The sequence below is a fragment of the Hibiscus syriacus genome, unplaced genomic scaffold (genome assembly GCF_006381635.1).
Source record: "Hibiscus syriacus cultivar Baekdansim isolate YM2019G1 unplaced genomic scaffold, ASM638163v2 tig00013285_pilon, whole genome shotgun sequence".
NCBI classification, from domain to species: domain Eukaryota; kingdom Viridiplantae; phylum Streptophyta; class Magnoliopsida; order Malvales; family Malvaceae; genus Hibiscus; species Hibiscus syriacus.
Genome location: NW_024062299.1, coordinates 269,803 through 286,483, shown reverse-complemented (window position 1 = coordinate 286,483; position 16,681 = coordinate 269,803). Strand labels below are relative to the sequence as shown.

Sequence of the window (16,681 nt, the reverse complement as noted above, 5' to 3'; positions counted from 1 at the left end):
ACAAAAAATTGTTATCTTTCTCAAAAACCTAATTATTTGCATAAACAAGAGCCAAAAAGAGACTTTTTATCTTAAAATACATCTATAAAGACAAAAAAAACTCTATGGACATTATTGTACATTTCAGTATATGATTGAAGTTTATAGAAATGATGATTTTCTTAAGCATTTTGATATGGTATTATAGCAGGCATGGAACAAACAATTCTCACCTTCCTTCTCCAATGCTCTCCTTAAATTCAGTCATATTTACTGGAGAGGGTATTGGTTGATTATCTTCCCCCGAAGTCGTCTTGTTCTTACTATTAACGTCGCTGTTGCTATGATCTGATGGAATGGATGTTCGTGTTTCTTCATCCATGAAGGTGTCTGTTATATCTTGGAAATTCCAGTCAGTTATGTAACTTGGTTTTGTTGTAACATTACTCACTTCAATATCTCCTGCAAGCATGCCGACAACACGGGACATAGGCGGCCGCATTGATGGTGATGCCTGAGTGCAGAGAAGTGCCACCCCTATCATTCGGAGAGCTTCGTTTTCGTCGAACTCCGCTAATGTTGGGTCAAGCAGGCTCAGTGGTTGGTTATTTTCATGCAGCGTCCATGCCTAGAGACATTGTAGGAACAAATTAATAATCATATTTAATAATGTTCTTGAACAAATAGTGTACTGCAGAAGGGAACGATGTGCTTCTGGATTACCCATTCAAGAAGATAAATTCTGTCATTTTCTAAGGTATTGTATGAGTTTGGTCTACCGCTCATGATCTCCAAAATAACAACACCAAAGCCGAAAACGTCGACTTTCTCGGGAAGATGCCCACGCATTGCGTACTCCGGTGCCAGGTAGCCACTTGAAGATGATTACATTGCATTGGTGAAAATGTTCAGTGATAAAACTACTAAATCAAGCAATTTGGGAATGGAAATTACATGCTACTAAGGCAGTACCCATGAACAAAAAGGTTGAAAGGTCTTACATGGTTCCGGTAGCACGAGTGGTGACGTGTGTTTTCTTGTCATCATAAAGCTTTTCCAATCCAAAATCAGATATATTTGGGCAGAACTTTTCATCAAGCAAAATATTGCTTGCCTTGACATCCCTATGAACAATCCTTGGCCTAGACTCCTCGTGAAGATAAGCTAGCCCTCTTGCAGTTGATAAGCAGATATTGAAGCGGGTTCGCCAATCAAGATGCAGGACATTTTTTTTCCTGCATTTGTTGTACAACAAATCTCATACAATTATTGCTCTATTGACACCACCAGCCTCCTGTGATATATCAAAATCCCTTAATCGCCGGGTTCCCTGATGAAGCATTCATGAGATATTGTAGCACTAAGTATTTCTGAGTGTAAAATCATGCGAACATAATTTTGATCGCAGAAACACAGCAAATAGGAGGAATGTTATACTCCATACAGTTTAGAATGGTATGGATTTATACATCAAATGAAATTTTACCTGATAAACATCGAAAACACGCCTCCCTAGACTCCTCCAAGACTCTGAGGCGCGCTCTGGAAAACCTGTCTCTGCGAAGAACAATCTTACAGTATAGGGTCCATTCTCAAGGCCTATGCCATAGTATCTAAGTGATCCAGGCGATAGCCTTGAAGTCTGATACAGATCCGGAATGTTGGGTATCTCTCACTTGTCCCAAGAAGTTTTGCACAAACTGTTGAATTTGTTTTTCTGCAAACAAGCCTGCATTGCTAACTGCCCATTTCCTTGTACTGGTTACATTAAATGTTGCTGGTCCAAGTGTGCTATTATCAGCCTCGAATGTTATCCCATCAGATCTCAACGCTGGTCCGCCACACTTGATTGAGAAGTTCGCATCTGCCAATGCCGACATTGAAATATGTTAGCAAAGCGTTAAGCATTGATCTTGATTAAATCTTTGAATTATGATCTCAACAACAGATATTGGTTCCAAAGTTTTAGCTACTACATCGTAGAGAATTTCTAAAGCATGGGAAGCTTCTTTGAAGGCATTCTAATCCCGGTAAACGCCTGAGGAATTTCAAAACGATTTCTTGATTAGGAGCATTAAAAGATTGCATTGCATAACAGAAATAATAGCAAGCATTTCTTTCCATAGAAATAAAAGAATTCTTTCAAGTAAGTTTAGGAGAAGGGAAAGTCAGGTGGTGAGGGGCAATAACTCACCTTATGCTTGTGCTGTTAAGTGTGAAGTTGTTGGCCACAAGGTTCCTACATAAATTTCCATGAAACAAGCTCTTATTGTTATTGATTTGCAACTGATTACTTACAGTGTGATATTAACAATAAGAAAGTAAGCTCCATTTGAGCACCAAAAAAGCCATAAACTACAAAGCGGTGTTAAAAATTAGAAAGCAAAGGTAAGTAACGGAAGTTTACGGGTTTACGATACATACAGTTGTAAGCCTGAGTTTACCCAAGAAGGCAAGTTTCCTGATAGAAAACTGTACGATAAATCTCTACATAGAGAAGTATATTAGCATAAAGTGAGTATGGAGTATGAATATATTGCCAGAATCAGGAGAATTTAACTGCTTTTTCTATTGATTGTTCACTCAATGGAAGATGCTGACTATGGTTAATATCAGATGGTGGACATTTTACATTTAAAACTAGCATCATATGAAACAAGTTGGTGAGATAGAATGACTTACATGGCCTGAAGAGTTTCACTCTTTTGGATGAGATTAGATAAAAACATTCCATCTTTTTTCCAAAAAAGAAAACAGATGAAGTAAAGTGTGGTTCACTCACAAGTCAGTCAAGTTCTTTAGATTTCTTACGAAATCGAGAGAAGAACTCCCATTGTATATATCACCAATTCGCCTACATGATATACGAGCATAAAAAACAATTATGTGACATACATACATACAATGGTGGCGGAGAGTATACTATCAGGAAAGCAAGATATCTCTACTTACAAAGAAGTCAATGAGGTTAAATTTGCAAGACTGGATGGTATTGGACCTTTGAAAGAGTTCCCTTCAAATCTCCTGTATTAACATTCGACAGACTAATCAAACTGATGAAATATCTAGGCAAAGCTACCCTACTTGATGTTTGATTCAAATAGAACTTATATGAAGATATGTCTTGATGAATTACTTACAACGTAGTAAGCTTTGTCAAGTTACCGAAAAATTCTGGTATTTTGCCTGTGAATGCATTATCAGATGCCCACCTGAAATTCAACAGAGCTTACCGTTGTGAAGCATGTGGAAATCTTCTGTAAATTATTGTCCGTTTCTACATGATGGATTATATATATCAACCTACCCTTTAATAATAACATTACAAATGAGTTTAGGTATAATACATGACTCAACTTAATTAGTTTTTTATTTTTTATTTAAGGATTAAAGTTTAGGAATACAGTATAGAACCTTAGTGCACCAGTCTTGGTTGGCAGGCGACGACACCAGCCTTGGTGTTAGTTATCATTGCTAACATTTCTTAGGGGCTGTTTGTTTACTTTATAATGATTAAGTGTTGAATGGTTCAAATGCTGAATGATTCAGAGACTCTGAATGGTTTGGCTCTGAATGTGACATGCTATTTGATAACTAGCTCTGAATGATTCAGAATGTACTTCTGTGCTGAATCATTCAACACTGTTTTGCTGAATCAGTCAGCACTGAATCATTCAGAGATGCGAAACAAACGCGCTGAATGCTGAACGGTTCAACATTAACGCTGAATGGTTCCATTAAGAGGCAAACAAACAGCCCCTTAGTTTTTCTTTACTTTTTTATCTCGTATATCTTTATTTTTCTTTTGTTTTTAATAACTCTGTTTTTATAACACGATTATCTTTTCCTTTATGACACATTTTTTTAAGAGAAAATAACCTCAGTGACCGAAAATGCCTTATAATATACGATTTTAACCAACTTTTTTTGGATTTGCCAAAATGACCAACAAATTCGCAACGCGAACTCCAATTTCGCAACCCAGTTTCCAATTTCGCAACGTGAATATGTAAATCGCATTGCGATTTTCCAAATTCATGTTGCGATTTTCCAAATTCGCAACGCGAATCTGTAAATCGCAATACGAATTTGTAAATCGCAACACAGAAGTCAAATTCGCAACGCGATAGTCAAATTCGCAACACAAAAGTCAAATTCGCAACGTGAATAGTAAAATTCGCAACGTGAATAGTAAAAATCGCAATGTGAATAGTAAAATCACAACGTGAATAGTAAAATCGCAACGTGAATAGTAAAATGACAACGAATCTATATGTAAATTATCTCTTATCATCCATCTATAATAATTTGTTGGAAAAGTACATAAATAATTTTTATAAAAAATATTCGTATACGTGAAAAAATTTATATGTAAATGAACAACAAATCTATTTCATTTGTCAATCTTCATTACAAATTATTCTAAATTCAATTAATTAAAGTTTGAAATTTGAAAGAATCCTTAACTCAAACTAATGAAATATATTTAAAAAATTATATTTTGAATTATATTAAGAAAAAGCCGATTCCTATACACATGTAGATATGTTTTATTTTCCACTTAAAATCTCAGTCTAGAAGCAGAGAGTTACCATTTGAAATTCGTAACGCGATTTTGTGATTTTCTAAATTCGCGTTGCGATTTTTCAATTCTCGTTGCGATTTTCCAATTCGCGTTGCGATTTTACTATTCACGTTGCGATTTTACTATTCACGTTGCGATTTTATTATTCACTTTGAGAATTTTACTATTCACGTTGCGATTTTATTATTCACTTTGAGAATTTTACTATTCACGTTGCGATTTTATTATTCACTTTGAGAATTTTACTATTCACGTTGCGATTTTGGAAACTGAGTTGCGAAATTGGAGTTCGTGTTGCGATTTTGTTGGTCATTTTGGCAAATCCAAAAAAATTGGTTAAAATCGTATATTATAGGCATTTTCGGTCACTGAGGTTATTTTATCTTTTTAATTTTTGACATGTTTTTGTTCGCATTTTTCTTTCGTTTGAGGTTTTTTGGATGGATTTTTCACCTTTTCATGTCCTTATATGAAAATATCTTAATTATGTATTTAGTTTACGACTCTAATAATTTTAGATATTTTTTCTTTCCTAAAAAGATTGATGCTTCTATTTCAAAAAAAAAGTTTAGGATTAGAGTTTACTATTTTAAATTTTAAGATTTATAATTAAAATAGATAATATTTTAAATTTTAAATTTCACAGTTTGTGTATCAAATAATTTATCTTTTTCGAGTATTTTTTTATTTCTTGAAATCTTTCTTTCATTAGATAATTTTTTTATATTTTTGAAATTAATTTATTATTTATTACAACAAAATTTAAAATAAACAGTGTTTTTGGGTTAAATTTTGCCTTCAAATCCAAAATAAATATTTTTTTTTGTAAAAGGGATACTTTGTATTAAGGAATAACACGAAAATACACCACTCCAAAGACCTTATTAAAAAACCTCTCTAAACCTATATGGAGAAAAAAGAGTATAACATTCGGGTGGAAAAGGCAAACTGCCAAAGCCTCTGTACATTACAACAAGATACCAGGTTCAGACCATAAAGACAACCCATACTAGGCTAAACAAGGTGCAAACGAACATCATGAAGGGATAACAAATAAAATCACGCACTTCAGACAAAACCAAAACAGCAGCAAGCAACAGCCATGGAACTAAAAACCACTTAAACAATAGCCTTTCTGGGATAAGGCAAGGATCAACACCACCGACTCAAACAGAGATGCACCATTATGAAAGCGAAAGGTGCCGGGGCCTTGAAAATTTTGGCAATGAAACTTGAAGAATGGAGACGAACAGCAAGGATCCTGAGACAATAAGGAACGGCCAGGATTTTCAAAAATATCCTTAAAGAAGCAAAGATCCAAATACTCATCATATATCATAGACCAAAAGCAATCCCCGGCAGTCGCACCACTAACCTCCAAAAAATTCTAAAATTGAAGAACGTCGGCTAACTAACCACCTAAATTCTAACTTAATGGCAGAGATTCCTCCTTGTTAACATAAATGTCCCACCTTTTCTTCAAAATCGAATCTGAAAGAGAAGTACCGGATAATTCTGTGAAATTAAGATCAGCTTTCAGCAATTTAAATCTCTTCAATGCACGATCTCTTTTATTTTTCTCAGCTTTCGACAGAGCCTTCTCCTGAATATCTAATAAGGAGCCAAATTTCACCTGCCTTCTTGATTTGGACATCATCTTATTAATCGGGCTCTCCAAAGGCTTTAGACACAAAACCTTTGACTGCCGTGGGGATAACTTTCCTTTAGAGCTTAACCGCCCATTGCTATCAACTAAGACCTTGTTCGATGGCCCAACAGCAGACTCAAGCTGCTCAACATGCTCCAACCCTTCCAATGCTGCGCACACATTCCCCACAGCTCCCAGTCCCACCTGAGCCCCACTAACGGCCTCCATAATATAATTTGAACCATTCAACTGGCACAACAAACCTTGCGCTGGTTCCCCAAAATGTTTTGTCTGGGAATCAAATTCAAACCGGCCCATGCTTACTAAACCATGCGTGTTTCCTTCTAAGACACCACACCTCTCCACCTCATCATCCATGTGCTCCCCATAACGCACTAATTTGGACCCATCAATCAAATTGCCTTGAAAAGCAGCGCATAAACCCAAATTCGCTTCCATGTTAGCCCCGCTACCATTCTCCAAATCATTAAAGGATCCACTCAACTGACAAATGAAATCACGCGCATCGTTCCCATTACGCACTGTCTGGGGCACAATTGTATGAGCACGAAAATCATCGAGACATGAGTCTACACAAGCTCCCACCGCAACTGGAAACAACGAACCACCTTCAGCATTCGAAACATCGGGGAGAGCTCGGCCTTCTTCTTGTCCTTCCTCCCTTTGAGCAGATTCAACAAAACAGTGAGAAATCAATCCATCGCCAACCTCCTTCTCATGAGACTTTACTGACAACTCCATCAAAGACGAATCTTCTCAAACGGACTCAGGGTTGAAACAAGGTTCGAATTCAGAAACATACACTTGAAAAATCTTTTCCCCGACTTTCAAATCAAAAGAATCTTCCACTCGAACTTGGCAGTTCGTAATAATCTGAAACAACGCCCTATCAAACGAGCCGGGATTTAAAGTCCCTTCCTCAATGGAGATAAGATCTCCCCATTTACCTGCGATGTTTTTGAACGTGGAATGAGTCCACGCAAAAGGTGGAATCCCTTTGCAAGATAACCAAGCCCGTCGACTTCTGCACTGGATATTCTCCAACCATACTTCTACTTTGTCAAAACAGGACAACAACGCTCCAATCTGATGATTCAAAGTAAAGTCCCTACTCTCTTCGTCTTCAAAAATGATAAGAATAGCTAAACCACTAAGTCTCATGATTTTCGGACATATAATACTTTTTTTGTGCAAAAAAGCAGCCAACTCTTTCATTTTCATAAAATTTCTACACCAACCTACGAGACTGTCTCTAAGAGTTAGCAGCTTATCCTCATCAACAAAACCAACAATGGGAGCTTCAGAACGACTATCAACCTCCACTCTACTCTTTTCCACAACTTGATTTGGACCTGAGATCTTCTTTCTCAAGAAAGAATCACGAGGTTTAAATCTCGCCATAAAAACTCTAACTTCATTACCTTGAATTCTAGTTCTATCAGCACGTTTGATAGCCTTCCTCGCATCCACCAATATGCTAAAACGAACGAAACCGAACCTATTTCCTCCCTTCTTTTGTTAGGGATGAAGGAATCGGCCACCTCGCCAAACACATCGAATATAAGCCAAAGACCTTGATGATGGAGGAGATCTGGAATATTGAAAATGATCACCGTAAAACAGTTTTTCTCCAATGAACAATTCACCTTGCTCGACATATTCTGAATGTGGCCTGGTTTGAAGCTTTTTCGTTATACTCGCTGGAGCATCTGATTCGTACAACAACACTCTTTTTCCAAAATAAATATTGAATAGTAAATTTTAACTAAAAACAAAGTTGGGGCGAAATTAAAAAAATTATAAGTATTTTTTTGGCCAACTCAAAAAATTCAAAGTTTAATCACAAAAAAATAGTGACAACTTTGTAAAGTAGAGTAACAAATATCAATCAAAACAAAGTTTAATAAGTTTCAATATTCAACTATCATGGTATCATTTACCCTTAAACCTTGTTTTTTTCCCCAGGCCAAAGGACAAGACAATTCTCACCTTCCTTCTCCAATAACCTCCCTGAATTCAGTAATATTAACTGGAGAGGGAATTGGTGGATAAGTTAACTCTGAAATACTCTTGTTCTTGCTCTTGTGGTCGCTGCTGCCATGATCAGATGCATTTGATGTTTGTGATTCTTCATTCATGCCTGCTACATCCTTATAATCCCAGTCAGTTATGTAACTCGGTTTTGTTGTAACAATGCTCACTTCAATATCCCCTGTAAGCATACCAACAACACGAGACATGGGCGGCCGCATTGATGGTGATGCCTGAGTGCATAAAAGTGCCACCCCTATCACTCGCAGGGCTTCGTTTTCGTCAACCTCCGATATTGTGGGATCGAGCAGGCTCAAGGTTTGGTTGTTTTCATGCAGGGTCCATGCCTAGAGACATTGCAGGAACAAATTAATAATCGTATTAAACAAGGTTCTAAAACAGATAGTAATGGATTACCCATTCAAGAAGATAAATTCTTTCGTCTTCTGAGGTATTATACGAGTTTGGTCTACCACTTATAAGCTCCAAAGCAACAACACCAAAGCTGAAAACATCAACTTTATCTGTAAGGTGCCCGCGCATTGCATACTCCGGTGCCAGGTAGCCACTTCAAGATAAATTACATTTCAGAAGTGAGTAATGTTTTACTGATAAAACTACTAAATCTAGCAATTTGGGAACATAAATTACATGCTACTGAGGCGGAGTCATGAACAAGAAGGTCTAGTTGTCTTACATTGTTCCGGCAGCACGAGTGGTGAGGTGTGTTTTCTTGTCATCGTAAAGCTTTGCCAATCCGAAATCAGATATCTTCGGGCAGAGCTCTTCATCAAGCAAAATATTGCTCGCCTTAACGTCCCTATGAACAATCCTTGGCCTAGAATCCCGGTGAAGATAAGCTAGCCCTCTAGCAGTTGATAAGCAGATACTGAAGCGGGTTGGCCAATCAAGATGCAAGTTACTTTGTCCTGCATTTGTAGTGCAACCGATCACATACAGTTGTTCGATAAGCAATATATAATGGCAAGCATAAAAATATTAGATTGTTCTCATACCCCAGAGTGCTTGATCAAGGCTTTTGTTCACAAGATACTCATAAACAAGAAGACGCCTATTTCCTCCAATGCAGCATCCGTATAGTTTGACAAGATTACGATGTTGCACTGCTGATATGGTAGCTATCTCAGTAACAAATTGTTCTTTCCCCTGGTTTGATTCTACTAAGAGTTGTTTCACAGCTACAACTCTCCCGTCAGGAAGTGTACCCTAAAGCATACTACGATTTAGTAACATTGTGCAATAAATCATCCTTTCTCAGTAAGTTCATCATTGTATGACAGCAAATTAGCTTGCAAAAAATGTTAAGACATTGTTTACCTTATACACAGGTCCGAATCCCCCTTCTCCTAACTTGTTCGAAGGACTGAAGTCTTCGGTGGCAGCTTTTAACTCGGAATAACTAAATGTGTTTGGTCTAGGACTGATGCCAAGAAGCACTGCAGAGTTGAGTAAGGCAATTAGTAACCTGTAAGCCAGAGCGGAAAACAAAATGATTCTCTAATATTACCAATTACCATGATTAGATATTACTTTGAAAAACTCATGAACATTTTTTAGCCTCATTTTAAAGGAAGAAGACCTTTTCACTTTTCTGATAATGGGATCTTTTCGTAGAAAATAATCCATTGATATAGAACAGAGAACTAAAGATGCACCTTTTTCCGATATACAACGAAAAACCATATATATATAATTTATGATAAACTTATGCTCTTACCCTCCTCCTCAATATCATCTTCTCTCTTTCTCTTCACATAAATAATTGCAAATATAAGTATCAAAGCCAATGCCACAACAGGAACTGTAACACCAGCAATCAGTGTTGTGTTGTTCTTCTCTTTAGGATTGCCTGGCGGTATGCCATTGACAGTTGGTCTGAAATCTGAGGAACAAAATAGCTTTATTAGAAACATAAAATAAGCACATGAAGCATATCTGCAAGATTCACTAGTGTTAAGGTATCTTACTTGGAACAACACTTATAGCAGAAATAGATGGACCATAATAACCTCTTTCTGGTGTGCAGCAAGTACCCTTACCAGCCCAAAATAGGTGAATCTCAAGATAGTTCCCCGTCACGTTAGCTGTGAAATTCCTAGTTATTGCTCTCTCAACATTACCTGCCTCCTCCAATATATCAAAATCCCTTAATAGCCGAGTTCCCTGTGAAACATCAATGAGATATTGTAGCATCAAGTGCTCCTACATTATGTGAACGTAATTGTGACAATAGAAACGCAACCGAATAGGGGAAATAAGTTGTATGATATACAATTTAGAATGGTATGAATTCTTACTTCAAATGAAATAGTACCTGAATATAAACATCAAAAACACGACTTCCTCGACTCGTCCAAGACTGTGAGGTTCGGTCTGTGAAACCTGTTTCTGCGAAGAACAAGTTTACAGTATAGGGTCCATTCTCAAGACCTAGGCCATAGTATCTGAGTGATCCAGGGGATAGCCTCGAAGTCTGATACATCTGCGGAGTGTTGGTACCCCTGACTTGTGCTCCGGAGTTTTGAACATACTGTTGATTCTGTCTATCTGCAAACAATCCTGCATTGCTAACTGCCCATTTCTGTGTACTGGTTACATGAAATTTCGCTGCGCCAAGAGTTCTATTATCAGCCTCGAATAATATCCCATTAGATGTCATCTCTGGTCCACCACACTTGATTGAGAAGTTCGCATCTGTCAATGCCGACATTGAAATATGTTAGCAAAGTTTGCATTGTCTTTTTAATTAATAAAATATCTTTTTGGTCGAACAAAAAAAATACTGGTTCAGAAGTTTCAGCTAGTACATCGTGGAGCATTTCTATTGCATGGGAAGCTTCTTTGAAGGCAGTCTAATCCTGGTAAAAGCCTGAGGAATTTCAAAATAATTTCTTGATTAGGAACTTTAAAAGAATGTATTGCATAGCAGAGATAATATAGCAACATTTCTTTTCATTGAGGTAAAAGAATTCTTTCAAAAAAGTTTAGGAGAAGCGAAAAAAGGTGTCGAGGTACGATAACTCACCTTAGGTTTGAGCTGGTAAGTGTGAAGTTGTTGGCCACAAGGTTCCTACATAAAATTCAATGAAACAAATTCGTATCGAGTTCAGTTAAATTTTTTAACAGTGTGATATCAAGTATCAACTATAAGAAAGTAAGCTCAATTTGAGCTCCTAAAAACCTATAAGCCACACCTGTGTTAAAATTAGAAAGCAAAGGTAAGTAAAGGAAGTATCCTGGTTTTAGATACATACAATTGCAAGCTTGAGTTTACCCAAGAAGGCAAGTTTCCGGAAAGTAAATTGTATGATAAATCTCTGCATATAGAAGGCTATTAGCAGAATGCAAGTAACGAGTAATGTTATACGAAACAAGTTGGTGTGATAGAATGAATTACATAGTCTGAAGAGTTTCACTCTTTTGGCTGGGAATAGAACCAGATAGACTGTTATTTCCAAAAAACCTGAGCATTTCAATAGCATAAAAGAGATGAGTAATATCAAATGAAAACCACAAAGTCCTAAGCTCATATGTTCAACCATTGAAGGAGACGGTTTTTGTTTTTTTCGGTTGCTTACAAGTATATGAGAGAATTCATACTGAACAAAGCGCTTGGAATTTGGCCTGTTAAGTTGTTGAAACTCAAATCCCTGGAACAAAAGAGATTAGAAACATGAACAAGCGCATATCATGAATCAGTGAAGCGGTTAACTTTTGGATAGAACTTACAGCTTTTGTAAAGATTGTAATTCCGTGATATAAGAAGGCAAAATACCAGTGAGCATGACATTTCTTAGAACCCTATAGGAAATGAAAAGAAAGGAAAATGAATGTGTTTATTCCATAAATTTAGGTGAAAACAAATAATATTTTTTCCCGAAAAAGAAAACAGATGAATAAGAGTAAAGAGCATGGCTAACTCACAAGTCAGTCAAGTTCTTTAGACTTCTCACAAAATCAAGAGAGGAACTCCCATTGTATATTCCACCAATTCGCCTACATGATACACGAGCATAAAAAACAAGTACATGTTATATACACATAAGCACCTTAATACATACACACATACATACGCGTAGCATGCATGAATTAATACACAGACAAAGGGAGAGAATTCAATGGTGGTGGGGAGTATACTCTCGGGAAAGCAAGATATATCTACTTACAAAGAAGTCAATGAGGCTAAATTTGCAAAACTGGATGGTATTGGACCTTCAAAAGAGTTCCCTTCAAATCTCCTGTGTAAACATTTTGACAGATTAGTCAAACTGATGAAAAAATCAAGGCAAAGCTATCCTTCCTGATGCCTGATCAGTGAGAGCTTATATGAAGAATATAGCCAATATGTATTGATGAATTACAATGATGTAAGCTTCGTCCAGTTACTGACAAAGTCCGGTATTTTGCCTGTGAGTGCAGCGTCGGATGCCCACCTGAAATTTAATATAGCAGTAAGGAGTCAAGGTAATTAAGGCAATTTGCAGGAGCAACTGAGAGAAAAGGCAATAAGCATAGATAAGGGTCTTTCTTACACGATTCGAAGTTCTACAAGATTAGCAAATGTTGAAGGAATCTCACCACTCAATCCACAACTATTAATGTATCTGCCAAATTTTCATAAACCGCTTGTTGTTATATTTTCAAGGGCAACTTCAAACAACTAAAGAAAGAACTTACAGTTCTCCAAGTTCTACTAAGTTACCAAGTTCTGGAGGCAGTGTTCCAGAGATTCCATTATTATTACCCAAAGACCTGCATGATATTGATCAATTTTTACGAGTAAATGTTTGCTTAAACATAGAATTAAGTTATCCTTTATAATGGTGGCAAAAAGAATTGTTTGAGAGTTCCATTAATTCTTACAGCAGATATAGCTTCTTGAGATTTCCAAGCTCCTTTGGAATGGGTCCAGAGAAATCATTGTGGGCAATTGACCTGTACAAAGTAAAATGAAATGTTATTATCATAAAATGTCAACATAAAATGAAATGTTATTATCAGATAATCTTTGAGTACTCACAGTAGGCCTAATCTAGACAAGTTTCCAATGAATGCTGGCAAAGGACCAGAGAAGGAGTTTTTATCAATCTTCCTGATCACCAAACAATCCAAGTGATTATCATCAGTTACTGTAAAACTAACCATTTTCCATAACTAAAAGACATTGTAAAATGTTCGAAATCAATGTCGGCATACGAAGATCGAAAGTGAGGAGTAAATAGAGAGGAAAAAAGGAAATAAGAACATTCTTACAAGAAATTCAGAAAAGGTAAATCCAAAAGCTCCTCTGGTATGACTCCTCGTTTATCTAGACCATATACCCTCCTGAAAAGAGAGTTCAGAACATGTAAAATATTAGTCCAAATGATATATATTACTATTAGACTTCCCACAGAGGCCGTTGACAATGAAGTTCTCTGCTCTCTATAAATCTGTAAAACCAGATGCTTAAAATGTTTCCTGAAGACCCATTTCAAGTTATTACAGTGAGAACCAAATATATAACACACCTTGAGAAGCCACGAGTAGTTGACGAACTTTTGACAGGTTCACTAAAAATCACTATAAAATTTCTCCAGCATGATTGAGAGATGTGGTGTGACCTCAATAAAATCATTTTATTCTTATTTTCCTTTATTCTACCTCTTAATGAATACCGATCAAACGGTCGATTTTTTATTGGTTACGATTCTCTACCAAAATTAAAAGATGTGAACTGCCATCGACCCTCGCAACACATATAGTCCCATCAACAAAACTGTTATACTGTAAAGGTATAAATGGCTTAAAACTTTTGCAGAAGAGTGAGAGAGAGAGAGAGAAACATACAAGCTAGTGATGTGGCAAAGAGTTCGATTGTTGAAAGAACAATCACATCTGATGGAAGGGTTGTTGGAAGGATCCTCGAACACAGAAAAGCTTTCGGTGAGAGCAGTTCCACTGCATGGCTCTCCGCTGATGTTCCATGAATCCACTGCTTGTATTTGCCATTGTTGGAATATTGAGTTCAATGCCCTCACTATTTCCCCCATTCATTAAACAATCAGTTAAAGGAACCAAAAAAAAAAGCATTATCATATGTATCCTCTTAGAAAATTAAAGATGTCTCGTATAAGCAGGAAACACCAGCTACTTCAAAAAAAAAAAGTACCATAGCACGATTAAATACCAAAAAATGTGTTTATATATAATTAAAAACATCATTGATGCTCAAATCATGTATCTTTTTCATTTTTTTTATTAATTATTAAAGTTTAAAAATACATAAAACCATAATCTTAGCTACAGATAAGAAACAACTATTCTATACTAATAATTTTAATTTCTAAACCAAAAACAATTACATTTAATCGTACTCGAACCCATGACATCTTAAATATTATAATACATTTTTTTAACGTCAATCAAAGTTTAATTTTTTTCCCCATTTCGAACAAAGATGGTTTAATATATTCCAATATTCCCCCCCCCCAACAACTTATGTTCTTGAAGTTAGCCAGAGCAGCACACCAGGGATTTTGCAAAGATCAATACAAAGATATATATATATATATAGAGAGAGAGAGAGAGAGAGAGAATACCTTCAGATGGATCGGTGGTGGCAGTGGGAGTCTGAGCATTGGAATAATCGGCGCGAGCAATAACGAAGATGAATAAAAACAACACCAACAAGCATTTGGAAGAAGACGGCGGCTCTCCGCTCAAGTTCATCGTCTTTTTCTGATTTCTTTCTTCAATCTGAAGCACATATTGCAGCTGGCGAGCAGTTTTCTTTTTCTGATTAACATCCAGCGTTGCAATGTGGCATTATTTATCTCACTTATTGAATAATAATTGTTTATTTAACAAATATAGAAACATGTTGATTAATTGTTTATGGTTGAAAATGGCGTAGCGTCTGTAGATTTGTATAAGGGTATCATTTTTTTATGAATGTTTTCTGCAAGTTGGTTTGGTGGGATTATATATAAAACGAAACGACAGTTACTCTAGGGTGTTGTATAGCCCTATAGGTAAACTACACTATTAGTCATTAATTTATTCTATCATTTCTATTTCCGTCACTAAATTATTTTTCTTAACAAAAGCATCACCCATGTTATTTTTATTTTCATCACATCGTTAAAATTTAATGGGCATGATATTTTTTTTGAATTTTTATGTCATTTTTCTCCCTTCATCAATAATTCACATGTTATTTTTTAACGATTTTTAAAATTTTATTTAGTCAATATATGATGTCATGTATCAATTTTATTAGTTAAATAAAATAAAAAAATTATATAATGTCACATGTTATTATGGTAGTGGCTAAATAAAAATATTTTTAAAAATAACATGAATTGTTGACAACGACAGTCAAAATAATATAAAATTTCCCAAAAAAAAAATATTATGTCAATGTAATCGTTAAATTTTTAACAATTAACTATAAAATTAAGAAATTTAATCTTAGTAGCTTTTTTATTAAAAGTAATTTTATAACCAAAATAAAAAATAGGGTAAAGTATATAAATGGTCCCCAACTATGGAGCATTATTTTGTTGAGTCATCAACTATTAATAAATATTATAAAATGATCCTCCGACTAAAGGGTAGAGTCTTTCGACTATTAAAAGTTACAAAATGATCACCCGACTATTCGTATGTTCCAAACTCGTTCTTTTCTGTTAAAAATATAACGACAGTCCGAGCTTGACGTTAACCTGTTGAATGAGATATGATAACAATCTAATATCATAATCTCAAACAACTAGCATATCTTAGTCACCATGTTAACATCCAGCTCAAATGACCATCAATTTTTTAACGAAAAAAGATGAGTTTAGAATATATGAATAGTCGGGAGACCATTTTGTAACTTTTAATAGTAAATGGACTCAACAAAATAATACACTATAGTTGGAGGACTATTTTATAACTTTTAAAAGTAAATGGACTAACAAAGCATTACCTTATAGTCGTGGGACCATTTATGTACTTTATCCAAAAAAATAATAAATTAATGATTGTACATTAGGGGAAAAAAACCTCTCAATCCATATATTCTAGTATATTAGAGAAAAGAAACCATTGTATATTTGAAAATTAAGGAATATACCGACAACCAATTAATCTAGTGGATGGGGTATTAGGTCTCTTAAGTAAGGTTAAGTGTTTAAATCTCGACGTTTGTGAATGGAGTAAACTGGGTTGGGAGGGTCGACCTCGTCTCTGCAGTATCCAATCTATATTAATCAGTCAATATATCAGATACCAGTGATTAATTAATATATATATATATATATATATATATATATATATATAATCCATTTAACAACCCTCATTAATTGTTAGCTAGTGGATTGACAATTCAAACCTAACCCAACTTATGTAGTAAATATCTCCATCCCTTT

General features: G+C 35.6%; 2 protein-coding genes and 1 long non-coding RNA gene across 8 annotated transcripts; all 3 read right to left on the bottom strand.

Annotated features, from left to right (window-relative positions):
• Positions 1–208: 208 nt before the first annotated feature.
• On the bottom strand, positions 209–1,714 carry LOC120205848 (probable LRR receptor-like serine/threonine-protein kinase At1g56140). The gene is made up of 6 exons (XM_039205634.1): positions 1,656–1,714; positions 1,466–1,592; positions 1,244–1,309; positions 981–1,129; positions 703–853; positions 209–607 (listed from the first exon to the last, which is right to left on the bottom strand). Exons 1-6 carry the CDS (start codon positions 1,712–1,714, stop codon positions 209–211), a joined length of 951 nt encoding a protein of 316 aa, XP_039061565.1.
• A 99-nt stretch (positions 1,715–1,813) lies between these two features.
• Positions 1,814–2,688, bottom strand: LOC120205945. 2 transcript variants are annotated; one of them, XR_005524068.1, is made up of 4 exons: positions 2,662–2,688; positions 2,404–2,466; positions 2,174–2,218; positions 1,814–1,843 (listed from the first exon to the last, which is right to left on the bottom strand). It is a non-coding gene; the product is annotated as an uncharacterized LOC120205945 (long non-coding RNA). The 2 variants fall into 2 exon arrangements; XR_005524067.1 differs by lacking the exon at positions 1,814–1,843 and adding an exon at positions 1,987–2,017.
• Positions 2,689–4,355: 1,667 nt separating this feature from the next.
• Positions 4,356–15,076, bottom strand: LOC120205936 (probable LRR receptor-like serine/threonine-protein kinase At1g56130). 5 transcript variants are annotated; one of them, XM_039205692.1, is made up of 26 exons: positions 14,867–15,076; positions 14,115–14,304; positions 13,539–13,610; positions 13,306–13,377; positions 13,149–13,220; positions 12,963–13,037; positions 12,818–12,889; positions 12,647–12,718; positions 12,452–12,523; positions 12,210–12,281; positions 12,015–12,086; positions 11,864–11,935; positions 11,683–11,748; positions 11,540–11,602; positions 11,311–11,355; positions 11,093–11,154; positions 10,600–10,979; positions 10,253–10,448; positions 10,160–10,167; positions 10,003–10,129; positions 9,603–9,721; positions 9,281–9,491; positions 8,962–9,193; positions 8,682–8,832; positions 8,214–8,611; positions 4,356–4,367 (listed from the first exon to the last, which is right to left on the bottom strand). In XM_039205692.1, exons 1-25 carry the CDS (start codon positions 14,994–14,996, stop codon positions 8,219–8,221), a joined length of 3,096 nt encoding a protein of 1,031 aa, XP_039061623.1. In that variant the 5' UTR covers positions 14,997–15,076; the 3' UTR covers positions 4,356–4,367; positions 8,214–8,218. The 5 variants fall into 5 exon arrangements, with proteins under 5 accessions (XP_039061623.1, XP_039061621.1, XP_039061622.1 ...); XM_039205690.1 differs by having other exon boundaries at positions 10,003–10,167; XM_039205691.1 differs by having other exon boundaries at positions 10,003–10,167; positions 12,672–12,718; positions 12,820–12,889.
• Positions 15,077–16,681: the final 1,605 nt, after the last annotated feature.

Excerpts from the sequence above, each read along its gene's own strand:
- LOC120205848 (XM_039205634.1), bottom strand. The coding sequence starts at position 1,714 with ATGCAGGCTTGTTTGCAGAAAAACAAATTCAACAGTTTGTGCAAAACT. Across the intron at positions 854-980 it reads ACTCGTGCTACCGGAACCAT|TGGCTACCTGGCACCGGAGT; the intron begins GTAAGACCTTTC and ends ATCATCTTCAAG. Across the intron at positions 608-702 it reads GAATTTATCTTCTTGAATGG|GCATGGACGCTGCATGAAAA; the intron begins GTAATCCAGAAG and ends CAATGTCTCTAG.
- LOC120205936 (XM_039205690.1), bottom strand. The coding sequence starts at position 14,996 with ATGAACTTGAGCGGAGAGCCGCCGTCTTCTTCCAAATGCTTGTTGGTG. Across the intron at positions 12,282-12,451 it reads TTAGCCTCATTGACTTCTTT|GCGAATTGGTGGAATATACA; the intron begins GTAAGTAGATAT and ends TGTATCATGTAG. Across the intron at positions 9,722-10,002 it reads AGATGATATTGAGGAGGAGG|TGCTTCTTGGCATCAGTCCT; the intron begins GTAAGAGCATAA and ends TCAACTCTGCAG.